This window comes from Pantherophis guttatus, chromosome 1 (assembly GCF_059756535.1).
Source record: "Pantherophis guttatus breed Tessera chromosome 1, ASM5975653v1, whole genome shotgun sequence".
Lineage (NCBI taxonomy): Eukaryota > Metazoa > Chordata > Lepidosauria > Squamata > Colubridae > Pantherophis > Pantherophis guttatus.
Genome location: NC_142063.1, coordinates 217,731,304 through 217,746,213, shown reverse-complemented (window position 1 = coordinate 217,746,213; position 14,910 = coordinate 217,731,304). Strand labels below are relative to the sequence as shown.

The window sequence follows — 14,910 nt, the reverse complement described above, 5'->3', positions numbered from 1 at the left end:
AAATACACATAAAGCCTACGAAAAGGAAAGAAAACATATACATACATACATACATACATACATACATACATACATACATACATACGTGTGTGTGTGTGTGTCTATTTGTAGATCGCACAGAATTGGGCAATTTCTAAATGATAAATAAATAAACCAGGGTTTAGGACTAAGTTGGGAGCAGTGCGAAAGCTCAGTGGTTAAGACTCTGGGTTTGTTGGCTGAAAAGCCAACAGCCCAGGTTCGAGGCCAGAGCATTGCACGATGGGTGAGCTCCTGTCCTTGTCTTATCTCCTGCCAACCTAGTAGTTTGAAAGCATACAATGCGAGCAAATAAATAGGTATCATTTTTGATGGGAAGGTAACAGCGCTCCGGGATGTAATGCTAGCCACATGACTGTGGAAAAATCTTTGGATAGCATTGGCTCAGTGGCTCTTTAAACAGAGATGAGCACTGTTCCCTTATACTACTTATGACTACTGGAGAAAATCCGCAGGGACTCCTTTATCTTTAGGATCAAGTGTATTGCATGCACCCAGCCATACTCATCACCAGTAACTCAAAAGGAAACACCGTTTGTACATGAAAAGGCATACTTCTATAGGCACAATTATGTGAAACATTTCACATAATGTTGAATGTATTTTATTTTCCATGCATTGTGAGAAACGTAGCAGACTCTAGGCTGTGTAAAGAATTTACAGTATAAAACAGTTTAATGCTGTGCAAGTCAGCTTTAAAATCAATAAAATCCACAACCTAATTTCCAATTTCAGTATTAAGAAAATGGGCTAAAATTAAATTAGCAATTATTTGGTACTGCTGGTTACAATTAATCCTCAAAGGCTGCCTGGAAGAGACAAGTTTTTACCTGCTTGCAGAAGAGAAAAAGGGTGGGGATCATCCTGGTTTCTTAATTTGACTTAGTATTCTACAACTGAGAGTAAAAATTGAGGGAGAGAGAAAGAGAGAGAGAAAAAATTGTATATAGGCATGATTAAAAGTAGGCATAATATTATGTAACTTTAAATATTTCTGCCAAAAGGCTTATAAGTTCTTCCCACTTGCTCCCAGTACCTTTATTTTGTATAATTCAATTAATATTCTGTTTCAAGTGCACAAAAGGAATTAAGTTCCTGTTTAGCATTCATAAAAGCTGTACATAATTCTGAGGTAGGTTGTTTTGCATATACAGTATACTGTGAGAATTCTTCATTTTCCACCTACATTTTGTTATTTTACTTTTTTACTCTTTTTTTTTCATGAAGCTTAAGCAACAATATAACCACATATATGTATATAACTTTGATGTATAGGCCCAATCCCTTTCCAGGCAATGTAGGAAAAGCAATGATACATTTTGCCTAATCTTAATTCTATTTATTTTATATGTTTCATCTTATACACACACACATCCACACACATAAATGTATACATATACACACACATGCATGGAAAATGTATATGTGGGCTCCAAATTGTGCTATGGCAAGGAACAAGCTGCATCTTTAGAACTTTTTGTAGTGATTTTGGGACATGACAGTAGTAAATCATCAGATATCATCCAATCCCACAACCTACAAAACCATTCTCCTTTTTCAGACATGGGCACATGGCTATATATAGTCTCATAAAGACTGGTCAACCTGACTGAACTGATAACCCAACTTATGGTTTCAATCTATAGCTGAATAGTCAGAAGCAGTTTTTTTTTTTTAATTGTGGTCCTAGGAACCCTGGGGTCCCCAAGATTTTTTCAGGGCTCCTTGAAATCAAAATTAGTAATCTTATGTTGAAAAATAATACCGTATTAAAATCCCATCAAATAATCATGAGAAGCAGTCGAAGCACTGAATGTGTCAATTTTAATCTTTGATATGGTAAATATCAACAAATATAACCAATACAATTGAAAAATTTGTGGGGTCCTCCATAATTCTTAAAAGTGGGAGGGTGTTCTGAGATTTAAAAAGTTTAGGAAACACCAATCTAAAGCACACTGGTCAAGGAACACACAAACTGAAAAATAAGGTATTTAACAGCCTTCAAAAATGTTTCTTTAATTACAAAAATCATTATTCATTGTAAAAAAAGGAACAATTGGCTTAATTGTAGACTGCTCAGAATTGCTCTGGGACAACGAGGGGCAGTCTCCAAATTTTTATATATACAAGAGATTTATAGAGGTTTTTGCTTTAAAATTCACTGATTTCATAGGAGCTTTGAAGAAAGGTTGGAAGAAAGGTTAACTATTATCCAAAAGAACATAATTATATACATATGTTTCTTGTTTTATAAGTGAATACAGGATACGGAACTGTTTATGCAAAGTGGTCCTTGCTTTGTCAATACAAAATCAAAATGTTATTTAAAATTTAAAGAATTTTTTTTCTAAGCAATCTTGTCAATTGCTTTTCATATGCAACGAGATGGGTTACAATGTTGTTTCAGTTTTCAAAGTTTCTGCCTCTTGCCCTTTGTAGCCATCACATTGAACAAATCAATTCTATCCATTTGAGGACACGCATAAAGGAAGAGCACAATGGCTTGTCCAGTTATATGAATGCAAATTCATATATATATATATATAACATTGTATGAAGTGCAATAATCTTGGCACAAGTATCTATATAATTAGTTAAACTTATGGAAGTTCCTTGGAAACCAAATAAACTTCTAAAACTGGTGCACAAACTTCTAAAAATCACAAATAAGTACAATAAGAACAGTATAAAAAAGAAATATATGCCCCAGGATAATGTTGCAGGATCCAATCTGTATCGGTCACTAGGACAAGAGATTTAATCTTCCATGCTTTCGGATTCATGCTGGAGCCCATCCTTGGGGAACTTTTAAGAAATATGTCTCACGTGCAGTATTAAAAACAATCTTAATCTATCCAACAGTGTCTGTTCTTAGTGAGGAGAAATGGCATTGTAGCTAGAACAGGACTCAGCGTATTGCTAAATTATATGATATTTAATGTCAATTAATAAAATGAGTCATTTCATCTTCTATTAGTATATCAAATTTCAAGAAAACAGTGCATGAATAAAGTGTCAAAAATGCAAGGTGCTATTACATATGAACTAGATTGCATGGGAACAGCCCATAAAGATTTTTATCACATGTACTTTCTTCAAAAAATACTAAGAAATTAGCCATAAGTAATGGATTAAATGAAAAATAAATAACTTTTAATAAATAAGTTTGAGTCTCCGGAGAAGGGCGGCATATAAATCAAATTTAAAATAATAAATAAATAAATAAATAAAATAAATAAATAACACCAGTTCACTGGGAGAATAGTCAACTGGAAGTGGTAGAATCTGATCTAGACTAAAAACTTAAATTCAGTTTGTAAAAGTTTGGAAGCAGAAAGAGTCAAGTACGAGTATTCGTTGGAAACAATATCTGCATTTTTAATTCTTCAACAGTTTAAAGGCCAAGAAAAATATTTAAGAAAAAACGTATTAATCAAATTCACGCATCTGTGTTACTATAGTATTCGTATCACAACTCTTTTTTTTAATGAGACATGTGCTTGGCATATTGTATTTAATGTCTCTGAATGATATATTAAGCTCCCATTCAACTTTGTGAATAGAGAAACAGTTTGAACTCTCAATGGAGCATCAAAAAAACTTCAGTAGACAAGTACCTGAACAGCACTTTCTCTTATAAAACATTCTATAGTTCAAGCACTGAACAGAAATATAATTCTTTCCCTTTAGCTTATACGCATAGGTAGCATAGCTATTCTTTTTTGGAGAAACATGACGCAAATGCAAATAAGTAAGAAATAATAAGCAAAGAAGAAGAAGAAGAAGAATAGCATCAGAAACTAAAAAAAAAAAGGAAAATTAATTTCTACCATTATTCACTGTACTTATCTATATTTTTCTGTCCTTAGAAACTATTCTTGATTCCACCAAGTGTGTACACTGCCTTTTTTCTTTAAATAATTCATTTCTTTCTTTGAAGATCTCATCAAGTGAACCAATCACGATGTTGGCTTCCCCTCTTCGCCCACTCAGGTTTGGTAACGCAAATCAGGTCTGCTCTTTCATCCACAATCCAATTATGGATGAGAACAGATTTGTTGGTAGATGTGGCATTAAGTAGCAGCAGTTGAAATAAAGGTGGTCAGATAACCCAGCAACTTTCCTCTTGAGCAAGGGAGATGGAAAAGGAGTGTATCAAGAATTACCTCTTGGCTTTAGAGAGAAAGGTGTACAATTTTGGGGGCCAGGTAATACTTGTTTATAGTAAAAATCCAGCAAGAGGAAGGATAATTTTTCAAGTTGCAGAGTTAGTGCAAGCAGCAGAGGCTTGGCTTTTTTAACAGTGGTACAAACCTAAGAAGGGAAAGCGCATGTTTGGACAATATTAATTTCACTAATTTTCTTCAGTTTTTCATTATAAGCAATAAAATTGGCTATGCTTTCCTGTGCTTCCCTTTTCCATGCATATGCATAAAGACATTTTATGTTTAAACACATGTTTCTAAGCAGATAATTACTGAAAGTCAACATTCTCTTTCATTTTTTGGTTTCTGAATAGCCAGATATCTTTGTCCACGCTCTCTTGTCTTGTCCACGCCCCCGCCTTTCATTTCCCATCCATTCAAGCCACCTGTTCACTTTCTTCTTTTTACAAAAGCCTCATCCCTGATTCTTTCATTTTTGCCATTTACTGGAGCATAATAGAAAACTCTCACAAATGTATCAATTCCTACTTTCATAAGCATAGATGACACCATACTTTCTGATGAATCCTTTAATTTTTCTCTCTGACAATTTACTTTCACCGCTTTGCTTTTTTGCCTTTATTTATTAACTCCATTCTGCAAAATCAGATCCCTTTCACTCAGATCTGTTACCTCCTTCCACCATCTATTCATTTCGTATATACAGTATATTTATTGTATATATTTTTCTTTCTTTCCTTTCCATCAGTGTTACTCTTTACCATTTACTTCTCTTACATCACAATTATCCATTTATGTATTTAAAAAGATGTATATGGCCACCCATGTTTAGAAAGATAACTCCCGATGGCTCACAACAGTTGAATAAAATTACTGCATAAACATTGTAAGTATAATAAAATCAAAAAGCATTTTTTTAAAAATAAGCTATGATCATTACCAAACAAATTCATATATTATTGACTTCCTTTGCCCTTCATGATTTTGGTCAACAGAGAGTTTCACATAAGTTTTTTTTTAGTAAGATATAGGAAGAATAGATTGGATTATTGACCATAATCATACCTGCACCAGTTTTGGGTGCTTTGGTAATATGTAGCATAACCAAAGTCCAGTTTTACAGCAACCATGCTCAAGTTAGAATCTCTAATCTATTTTACATACCACCACACTATAACCTTTGACCAATCAATAACCCAGAAAACCTTTTGGGTGTACTGAGACTAGTATTGATTAAATGCCATATTTTTCTCCTTTTGACTTTCTAGATCAAGTATTTGCATAAATCAAAGTATATTAATAAACCTCTTAAGCATACTTCTAATATTGTATTTTCACCTAAATTTATTTTTTCTACCATTTTTTAAAGCACAGAACCGTTAAACTTCATAGACAACCAGTTGGCGGCTTGGGCTTAAGTATAAAGGTATGCATAATTTTATAATTATGTTGTTTTGTAACATATAGTGCATAAAATAAATTTTATTTTTATCATCTCTTTTAGGGTGGTGCCGAGCACAAAGTGCCTGTTGTTATATCAAAAATACTTAAAGACCAAGCAGGTAAAGCAATTATTTGTTTGCATAAGCAATGAAAATGTTACAATTAAATGTTGATATATATTGCAACAAATTAAATATTTTAAAGGTAAAAAATTACTTAATTTGTCTGTCCATTTAATTTGGCTTATTATTCATTTATTTAGTTCTGCCGTATCCATTTTCTACTGATTTCAAATTGAAAATGAAACAGTTATTTTTGGCCCATTTTATTGATACTTTCCATCTACGGGGCACTGTATTATTTACTCTTCCAAGATATTCAATTTTCTAAATTTCAAGCAGATTGACTTTAAAGTCCCAATTTTATAGGCAATTAAACAAAGTCAAATATAATTGTCTCTGTACTTTCGATAGGAGTTCCATCTGCGTTTCTCTCTTTATTCCTGTATATGTTACTTTCTGTTAGTATAAATTGATCAACATTCTATTACAGCCTCAATTATTTTTCACTTATTTTTAAAGCCAATGAACACAAATGAAATTTATTAAAACTGTTAGGCTGAACAGAATATTAATCTACAGGAGGAGGGTTTTTTTATATATTTTAAAAGCTACCTGAAAAATGAATGGACATGCTTTACATCTCTGCATGCCAGTTCATTTTCAGAATAGATAGTTGCAGTTTTCATTCATTATACAAGCAAGCATACATGTATGTATACACACATACATGTATCAAATTCTAAATGTGTAGTAGAAACTTCTCATCTTCTCACTCTGAAACGATCCTGTGAAGTAGGAGGGCAATTTGGTGATGGACGTAGCTGTACCATAAGGAGGTTGCATGGAATACCATTAATAAAATTAATTAGGGAATATGTTGTGTGTAGAATCTGCCCAAAGTAGTTATTATCAACTTTGGAAAAAGAAGTTTCATTTATATTAATCAGAGGGTAGTCAACTTTAGTACATGCTTAACCTTTTTAGGAGTTCAGAAGCTGCAAAGTTAATAGGGCTACATAAGATACAGAGACTTTATGCCTACTGTGGGGCATCCACTATAGTTTTTCTACCTAAAATGGCAGAACACTGCTTTTAGTTCTTATTAGTTTTGGTCAAAGGACCTCCAAAGGCCACAAAAAGAATCTTTCTGTTCGTTCGTTCATGTTATAAAATGAACATTTTTGAGTGTTTGAGAAAAATCTCAAACACTCAAAAATCTCTTAGAACACTCTTAAGAACACTCACAAAAGTTACCATTATGAACACAAATGAAGAGAGCTTAACTGAAAAAAACAAATCTGAGACAAAATTTCAGAGTATAAACATAACAACATAATAATTGTCGCTGTTGTCTATAATTTTCTTTAAAAAAAAAGGCAGTAAGTATGGTCCCTAAAGAATAGCAAAATCCCAGAAGGATGCTTCAAGGAAAAGGATTTTTACTGAAACTTATTACATTATTCTGACATACTGACTTCTGATTGATAAAAGAGGTAAAGCTGTATTGTTGAGGACAATATATGTTTGTATTTATTTCCTTTGATCTTCTTCAATTGCATTAACATCTTCCTAAATTGTAGGGATCTTCCTTCCTTGTTCAGTTTTTGAAGGATTCAGGTTGACAAAGGAAAAATAAAGGACATGTTGCACAGGATTTTTCTTCTGAACATCCTGTGAAAAAGCAAGCTCATTTTTGCTGAGATGCAAAGTGAATTTTATTATTCTTAATCAGGGCATGCTGAGACAGAAGATTGCAATTTTCAGCAAGCCACCTATAAATGCTAGAAGAATGTAGACAAGAAAGAATCATATATTGCGTGAGAATGATATAGCAAATTAGGCACATCTTTAAATTGAAAATGTGGTATTCCTGGATAGTGCCCTCCCCAACTTATTTTGTACTCTCTAGATTTTCACTCTTTCCACTTTGTTCATTTTCCAGTGATGTCCCCATTTTTAGAAAGCAGTTTTCTATTTATAAGTTCTTGATATGTAGGAATATATCTAAGGCCATACTTTCTAGCTGCACTTCTTACGCGCTTCAAATTAAAAATTTGAAAGAGGCCATTTAGGCCACTGAATCAAATCTGCTTTTCACTGAAGGATTCTAAATTAAATACAACTCAAAAGATTACTGTTTAGTCTCTGCTTGAACACCTCCAGTGGGATATGGGAATCCACCACTTCCCTCAGTATTTTGTCTACTGTTAGGAACGTTTTTTCCTTAACATCTATGCATCTATGTCCTCGATTTACGACCACAATTGAGCCCAAAATTTCTGTTGTTAACCGAGACATTTGTTAAGTGAGTTTTGCCCCATTTTACGATCTTTCTTGCCACAGTTGTTAGGTGAATCACTGCAGTTGATAAGTTAGTAACCTGGTTGTTAAGTGCATTTGCTTCCTCATTGATTTTGCTTATCAGAAGGTTGCAGAAGGTGCAACCGTCATAAGTATGAACCAGTTGCCAAGCATCTGAATTTTGATCAAATGATCATGGGGATTCTGCAACAGTCGTAACTGTGAAAAATGGTCATAAGTCACTCTTCAGTGCCGTTGTAACTTTGACTGGTCACTAAATGAACTGTTATAAGTTGAGGACTACCTGTTTCCTGTAATTTAAATCCATTATTCTATGTCCTACATTCTGGTAAGATGGAAAAATGGTTTCAGTCATATTTTGTGTGACGTCTTTTCATGAATTTGTAGAGCACTATTTATATTTCTACCCGCTTGTAAAGTTTCCCTTAAAGGATATGACCAAATTACCCAAACAAAGAGAGCCACTCTACAATGTTGCAGAGCTCCCTGTGATCAGCGCCCTATCTTTATTTTGCCTTATTGGGCCTCTAGTCACATGCCAAATCAGCTGTCATATCCAGAAAATATGATTTGACAGTCAACTGATTACAGTACTTTGCTTGCTACAATGATCAGCAGGAAATAGATACAGTATATATTAATCTTCCAGCTTCCTTTATGACATGGGCCCAACAACACCCAGTATACAGGTACTCCTCAACTTATGATCACAATTGAGCCCAACATTTCTGTTGTTAACTGAAACATTTAAGTGAATTTTTCCCCACTTTACGACATTTCTTGCCACATTTGTTAAGTGATTCACTGAAATGGTTGAGTTAGTGACATGGTTGTTAAGTGAATCTGGCTTCTCCATTGACTTTGCTTGTCGGAAGGTCACAGGAGGTGATCACATGATCCCAGGATACTGTAACCATCATAAAGATGAACCAGTTACCAAGCACCTGAATTCTGATCACATGACCGCAGGGATGCTGCAACGGTAGTAAGTGTGGAAAAACAGTCATAAATCACTTTTTTTCAATCCCATTGTTAACTTCGAACAGTCATTAAATGAACTGTTGTAAGCTGAGGACTACCTGTATTTGCAACCATTAGTGGCAGTAAGGGGGAAAGGAAGGGAGAACAACATAGTGTCCCTTGAGTAGGAGGGACAGCGAAACTATCTGTATTCCTGTATGAATATGGTGTGTATGTGTATGGAAAGATAGAGGGAGCAAATGAGCAGTGGTTCCATATCCAATAACTTATATTGCTTTTCCATAAGGTATTTTTCAAAGCTGTGTCTAGATGTGAGATCTAATTCACTCACCCACTTCCCAAGGGATAGAGGCAAGAATTTATCACATTTCCTCTGATTCTCTACCTCATTTTGTTGCCTTTAATGTTGTATCCATAGAGATCAAGTCTATTAAGACAAGGCATAAAAATAGCTTCTTGGGAAAAAAAAGTAGTCTTCTTTAATAAAGAGAAAAAAGGAAATAATACTTACAATATATAAGAGGGATATATAATATGACAGCGAAATGTAACAGTACAGTTTAGTCTTGTGGTTCAGGAACTAGGCTAGAAAACAGGAGACTTTCAATTCTAATTCCACCTTAAAAGCATAAAAGCTGGTTAGGTGATTTGGAGCCATTCACTCTCACTTAGCCCAAACCCCTCACATAGTTATCCGGAAAATAGAAGGAGGAAGGAATACTGGTATGTTTGCTGCCTTAAGTTATTTCTAAATAAGTAAGTAAGTAATATGATATAAACAAATACACATTTCAGGAAAAAAAAAATGAGTTGTCTGCATAGTCTTCCAATCCAACCTGATCAAGCCAGGCTGGAAGTAATGTTGAAATGTTGAAAGAGGCTTGTTATGAAGCAGAAGCTTGGGATATTTAATCGCTGGCATATTTATTTGTATGTGTATGTTGTATGAGTGTAAACTATATAGCAGATGCTTTTCTCTGGGTTTACAGACATCATAGGCTTCTAAATATTGCTGTGCTTCTGATTATCATAAAAGTCAGGCAATTAAGAAAAACCACAATCTTTGCTGACCCAGTATCATGTGTTCAATTCACCAAAATATGCTTCTGTCGAATGTAAGAGAATAAGATGAATACTAGCTGTTTAGCAGTGTAATTTCTGCTGGAAAAAGTGGCCTGCCTTATTAAAAAGTAATGTCAACTTATTGCTTACTCAGTAAGATTGCATAAAGCTTTACATTGTCTATTCAGTGTACTTGAGTGGGATTTGTTATTACAGTATGATTACAGCAAGTTTGTAAAATTGTTTCACGTTTTCATTTGAACCAATTCCCATTTATGTTGTTTAATATATGAACTCAAATATGAATAATTACAGTATCTCTATTAAGAGGGGGATTAAATTATACTGTAAAAACAAACATATAATAATGTATATATATATATTACTGAGAGCATAATTTTCCAGGCTATTACTCCCTTCCATGAGTGGGTTCTACTTACCTTTACTACTGGTTCGCAACGGGAGCATGCGCGCATCTGCACATGTGCAGACGTTTTGCACATGCGCAGATCATCAATTATGACTTTTACTACTGGTTCTAAAGAACTGGACAGAATTGGGAACAACCCACCACTGCTCCCTTCACAATGTTCAGCACTTAGACTTTCCATCTTTGCCTGACTAAGAATTATGAAAGTGACTCCAATACAACTGGAGGGTAAACTGGTTGTGAAAGACTGATTTAGGATACAATCCAGGCTACAATTTTAAAGTGAAAGGAGGGCAGAGAAAAACTGTAGAAGCTTCTGCAAATGTAAACAGGACGCTACTATTCTAATATCCTCCAAACATTTCTATACGTGCACAAAAATACAAAGGATACTTAAAACCAGAGCTCATGTCTATCATTCTACATATACTCTTACTATCAAGTAAGTCCCATTAACCGTAGGACATACTTCCATGTAAATGTGCTAAGATTGTGCAATAAGAATGTAATTCTAATTAGGCAGCGTGGTATATAATTGCCCAATCTAAATCTCAGAAGGTATAGTATATTCCTGTAATTTAAAATTTTACCAGTCTATGTATAGACTAGTCCTTTGTATTTACCTCCTCATTTCACTACATACAGACAAAACTCAAATATTTTCCAATATCTACAGTCATTCCCAAGAGCCAATTTGATCTAGTGGTGAAGGCAGCAAGCTAGAAACCAGGAAACTGAGTTCTAGTCCTCTTTTTGGTATGAAGGCAGCTGAATGAATTTATTTATTCTCTCTCAGGGTTAGAAAAGAAGTCACTGCAAACCACATCCAAAAATCTTGCAGAGAAAACTGTGTAGACTTGTCTAGGTGCTTGCCAGGAGCCAAGACTGAATTGAAGGCTCATACGTGAACTAAACGTTCTTCTTTAATATCTATAGCAAATACCATATTCTTTGAGAAACATCCATAGAGTTTAACATATATAAGAAATTGGTTTGTCTGTGTTCAAACATAGATGGCCATTATCTGAAGCAGTAAATGAATTAGTTCTGATCAGATTCAGAAGAGGCGGAGACAATCAGATGCATAGGACCTGCAGCATCAGAGGCAGAAGACGGGAAAACAGATGGAGGTTCATGATTGGAATTTCATTTACATTCCATTTTATTTATTTTCTGGTTCTGACTCATATGCCACATTTTGGTCTATCCCCAAATGCCTGTACAGTTAGTACACTGTGCCGAAATCAGCTTTCCTCAGCTTTTGTGTATTTAACAGACAAATCACCTATAAAAATATTTATAACACAAAAACAAACAATAATTGTGTCTATATATGGGGCATTGCAGTGACTTAGTGAGCTAGAGTTGTGAAGAGGTATAGTAGAAAACTTTATTTAGCCAAAGCAAAATGCAGACATTCATGGGATGATAAAATACTATGAAATAAAAATTCAATTCTTTTCACTTGTTAAATATCCCAAAATATAATTTTTGACCTACATTATTCTACAGAAGAGCATGCCATCTGTTGGCTGTGTGCACATTCCTTTCCCTCTTGACTGCATGACTTCTTTGTATTATCTTAAAGCAAGAAATATTAAGTTCTTTTGTTGACATCTACTTCCAGTGAGCCATTCAGAAGATTTATCCTTTTATAAAACTCAGTAGATTCTGTTATGTTATTCAGTTCAGTAAGCCCATTACCTCTAGTGTTAACATGCCTGTGTAAATTACACTAACCTTTCTATTTTCAGATGTTAAGACTACTTTATAATTGTTTAAGAAGAGCTTTATTTCCTTTCTACAAAATACTTTATTAGAATAATAGAGTTGTGAACTAAAAAGAAATAAAATCAAAAAGGTTGGTTCCATGGATTCCTATAGTTAAAAGTAAATGTATTTAAGTTTAAGGCTTAAAACTGAAAAAAGCTTTGGGAGAATTTCTAAAGGCATTACATTTGAAAATATAATAGAAAACCTGCTCAGCCTACCCAGAAGATCATCATCTTGTCTTGAAAAGGTTTGCTTTAACCCAAAAGCTGTATAATGGCATTTAAATACAAATTATTGATTGATTGGTTGGTTGGTTGGTTGATTGATTGAATTTATATTGCCACCTATTCGCCCATGGCGACTCAAGGCGGCTTACAGAATATAAAACCACATTTAAAACAATAAAACTAATAAAAAGAAACAAATATATTAATATAGTATAATATAATAAAATCACTCCCCACCCCCACTCCGCTCTGGCAACAGCGGATCACACGAGCCATTTAATGGGCTCCATCCCGCTCTGGGTTCCCCAGGCCCGCTGGCAGAACCAGGTCTTCAGCGCCTTCCGGAAGAGTATTAGAGTGGGGGCTGTTCTAATCTCTGGAGGGATGATGTTCCAGAGAACTTATGAAAGCATATCAACAGCAACTACCATTTTTATTTTCATAATGAGTTACTTGAATGGCTGATCTTAAAGTAGGAGAGGTGAAGGAAATCACAATTCATAAGGAGTTATGGACCATGCAGTTTGGAAGCAAGACCGGAGAAAATATTTTTTCACATATTCAAGAAAAGGCCTCAGCAAACAAAGCAAACCTCCCAAAGATATGTCCTATCTCTGTGAATATCTTAGATAAGTTCATAATCAAACAACTTATTAGTCAAGCCTTTAACTAACTACGGTATCTTGAAAGGAATCATGGGAACAGCAGACAAGTGATGCAGATGTTTCACTATGAGAATGGGAGGGTTTAATTTGCCCTTAACTGTTGTATTTCTTTTTTGTTGATTAAAACTTTGGGATGCAGTTGGTGTAACAATATGTAGGGTTGACCTTGGATGTAGAGGAGGGATGAGCAAGCCATCAAAAAGGGAAAGGCAGAAAAGATGACACAGTCTTGTGAAAGAGGGAACCATGACAACCCCCCCCAAACTAACCTCACTTCATCTTTGTTTAAAATAGGGGAGGGGGAGAGAGAAAGAGAGAAATACAACTGGTCTTTATCAGCTACAATATGGTGGTTTTATGTATGCGGAGAAAGTAAGATTGCTGTCACTTATATGTTATTGCTTTAGAGTCCATTATGGCCTTAACCAAGTTGTAGGTCTGTTCTTGGCAGTGGTCTTGATCAGGGAAGCCTTGTAAGCCCTGCTGGACTGCCTAATGGAAGAGTGGAATATGTGTAATAAACTGCAATTGCTTTAGGAGTTTATAAATCATTTAGAAGGTCCTTTGTACACTATTGTGTGGTCAGAGATTATTAAATTGAAGGACTTAAATCCCTAATCCTTTCTTGCTTTTCTCCCTTAGTGCTATTTCAGGTTAATATTTTGGTATTGCAAATAGCCTCTTTTATCACACGCTACAGTAAGCTTATATTTGAGCACCATACTAATACACTAACTGCGAGGCTGAAAATAAAATCTGTGAAGCTATGTTTTGATTGATGTGCCATCTGGGAAAAAACAGGACACAGCTACAAGATAAAGTACATTTAAAATAAAATGATCAGGTTGGCAGCATGAGTTTTTCCATTATCCAGAGGTAGCAAGAAATCACAAGAGAAACATCATTCTATTAATCTATGATAGCTTCTGTGGAACAAGCTGCTCTGTATTCCTGGCAGGTAAACCTTCATTCCTACTTTTAGTCTCACTTGAATAGCCCGAAATTGGATGGGATGCGATCTAAGGGGTTAGGAGAGATCCTGGATCTTCCTCATTAGCGCCACTGTGGCACCCTTCCAAAGGCAGATTTAGTCATACAGATAAAAGCAAAGAATGGACATGAAGATAATGTTACTCCGTGTTCCATATCTAATGTCCCCATTTCTGAGCTCTATTGATGGCGTAATGGCTTTTCCAGAAAACCAGCGTGTGCCTCACAGTTGCTGTTCCAGGTATTCATTTTTAGTGATCTCTGAACCCACACCAAATTATGTGCTTGAAATTCAGTGGCACAATTTTAAAATTATTTTTAATGTGTCCAGATGAGTGTATCAAACCTCCAGTATGCCTAATTTTGGGGTAAAAAAAAAAGACAAAAGACTAGCAGAGTAGGAGGAACCCCTCTTGAGACATCCTTATATCACTGGTTCTGCCTTGTATCCATCACTGGTACTGAACTGGAGCAAAGACAAACATTGGAAGTGGGGAAATAAGAGAAGGAGGATTGCTGATTCTGTCGTTCATACCAATTCCTGTCAAGTTAAGAAAGCTTTCCCTGCTGTCTAAAATGTTAGGATTTCAGAGTGAGATACTAAGAACAAGCTGTTAGGAAGCTTCTTATTAAACTGGAAGCATCATTACTGAAACAGATGGACGTATTGGGGTATAAACAACAATAGTTAAGTACATTTCTTGAAATTAAAGTTTAGACACAAGAAAGTAAAGTATGGATCATCTT

General features: G+C 34.9%; 1 protein-coding gene across 3 annotated transcripts in view; it reads left to right on the top strand.

Moving 5' to 3' along the window:
• Positions 1 to 14,910, top strand: part of SNTG2 (syntrophin gamma 2) — a 256,219-nt gene that overhangs the window by 114,286 nt on the left and 127,023 nt on the right. For 2 of the 3 annotated variants that reach the window (XM_087882429.1, XM_034432001.3), the window contains exons 3-4: positions 5,578 to 5,634; positions 5,713 to 5,770. In XM_087882429.1, coding sequence (XP_087738555.1) covers positions 5,578 to 5,634; positions 5,713 to 5,770 — 115 coding nt within the window. The remainder of the gene's footprint in view (positions 1 to 5,577; positions 5,635 to 5,712; positions 5,771 to 14,910) is intronic. The other variant, XM_087882430.1, reaches the window with a different exon arrangement.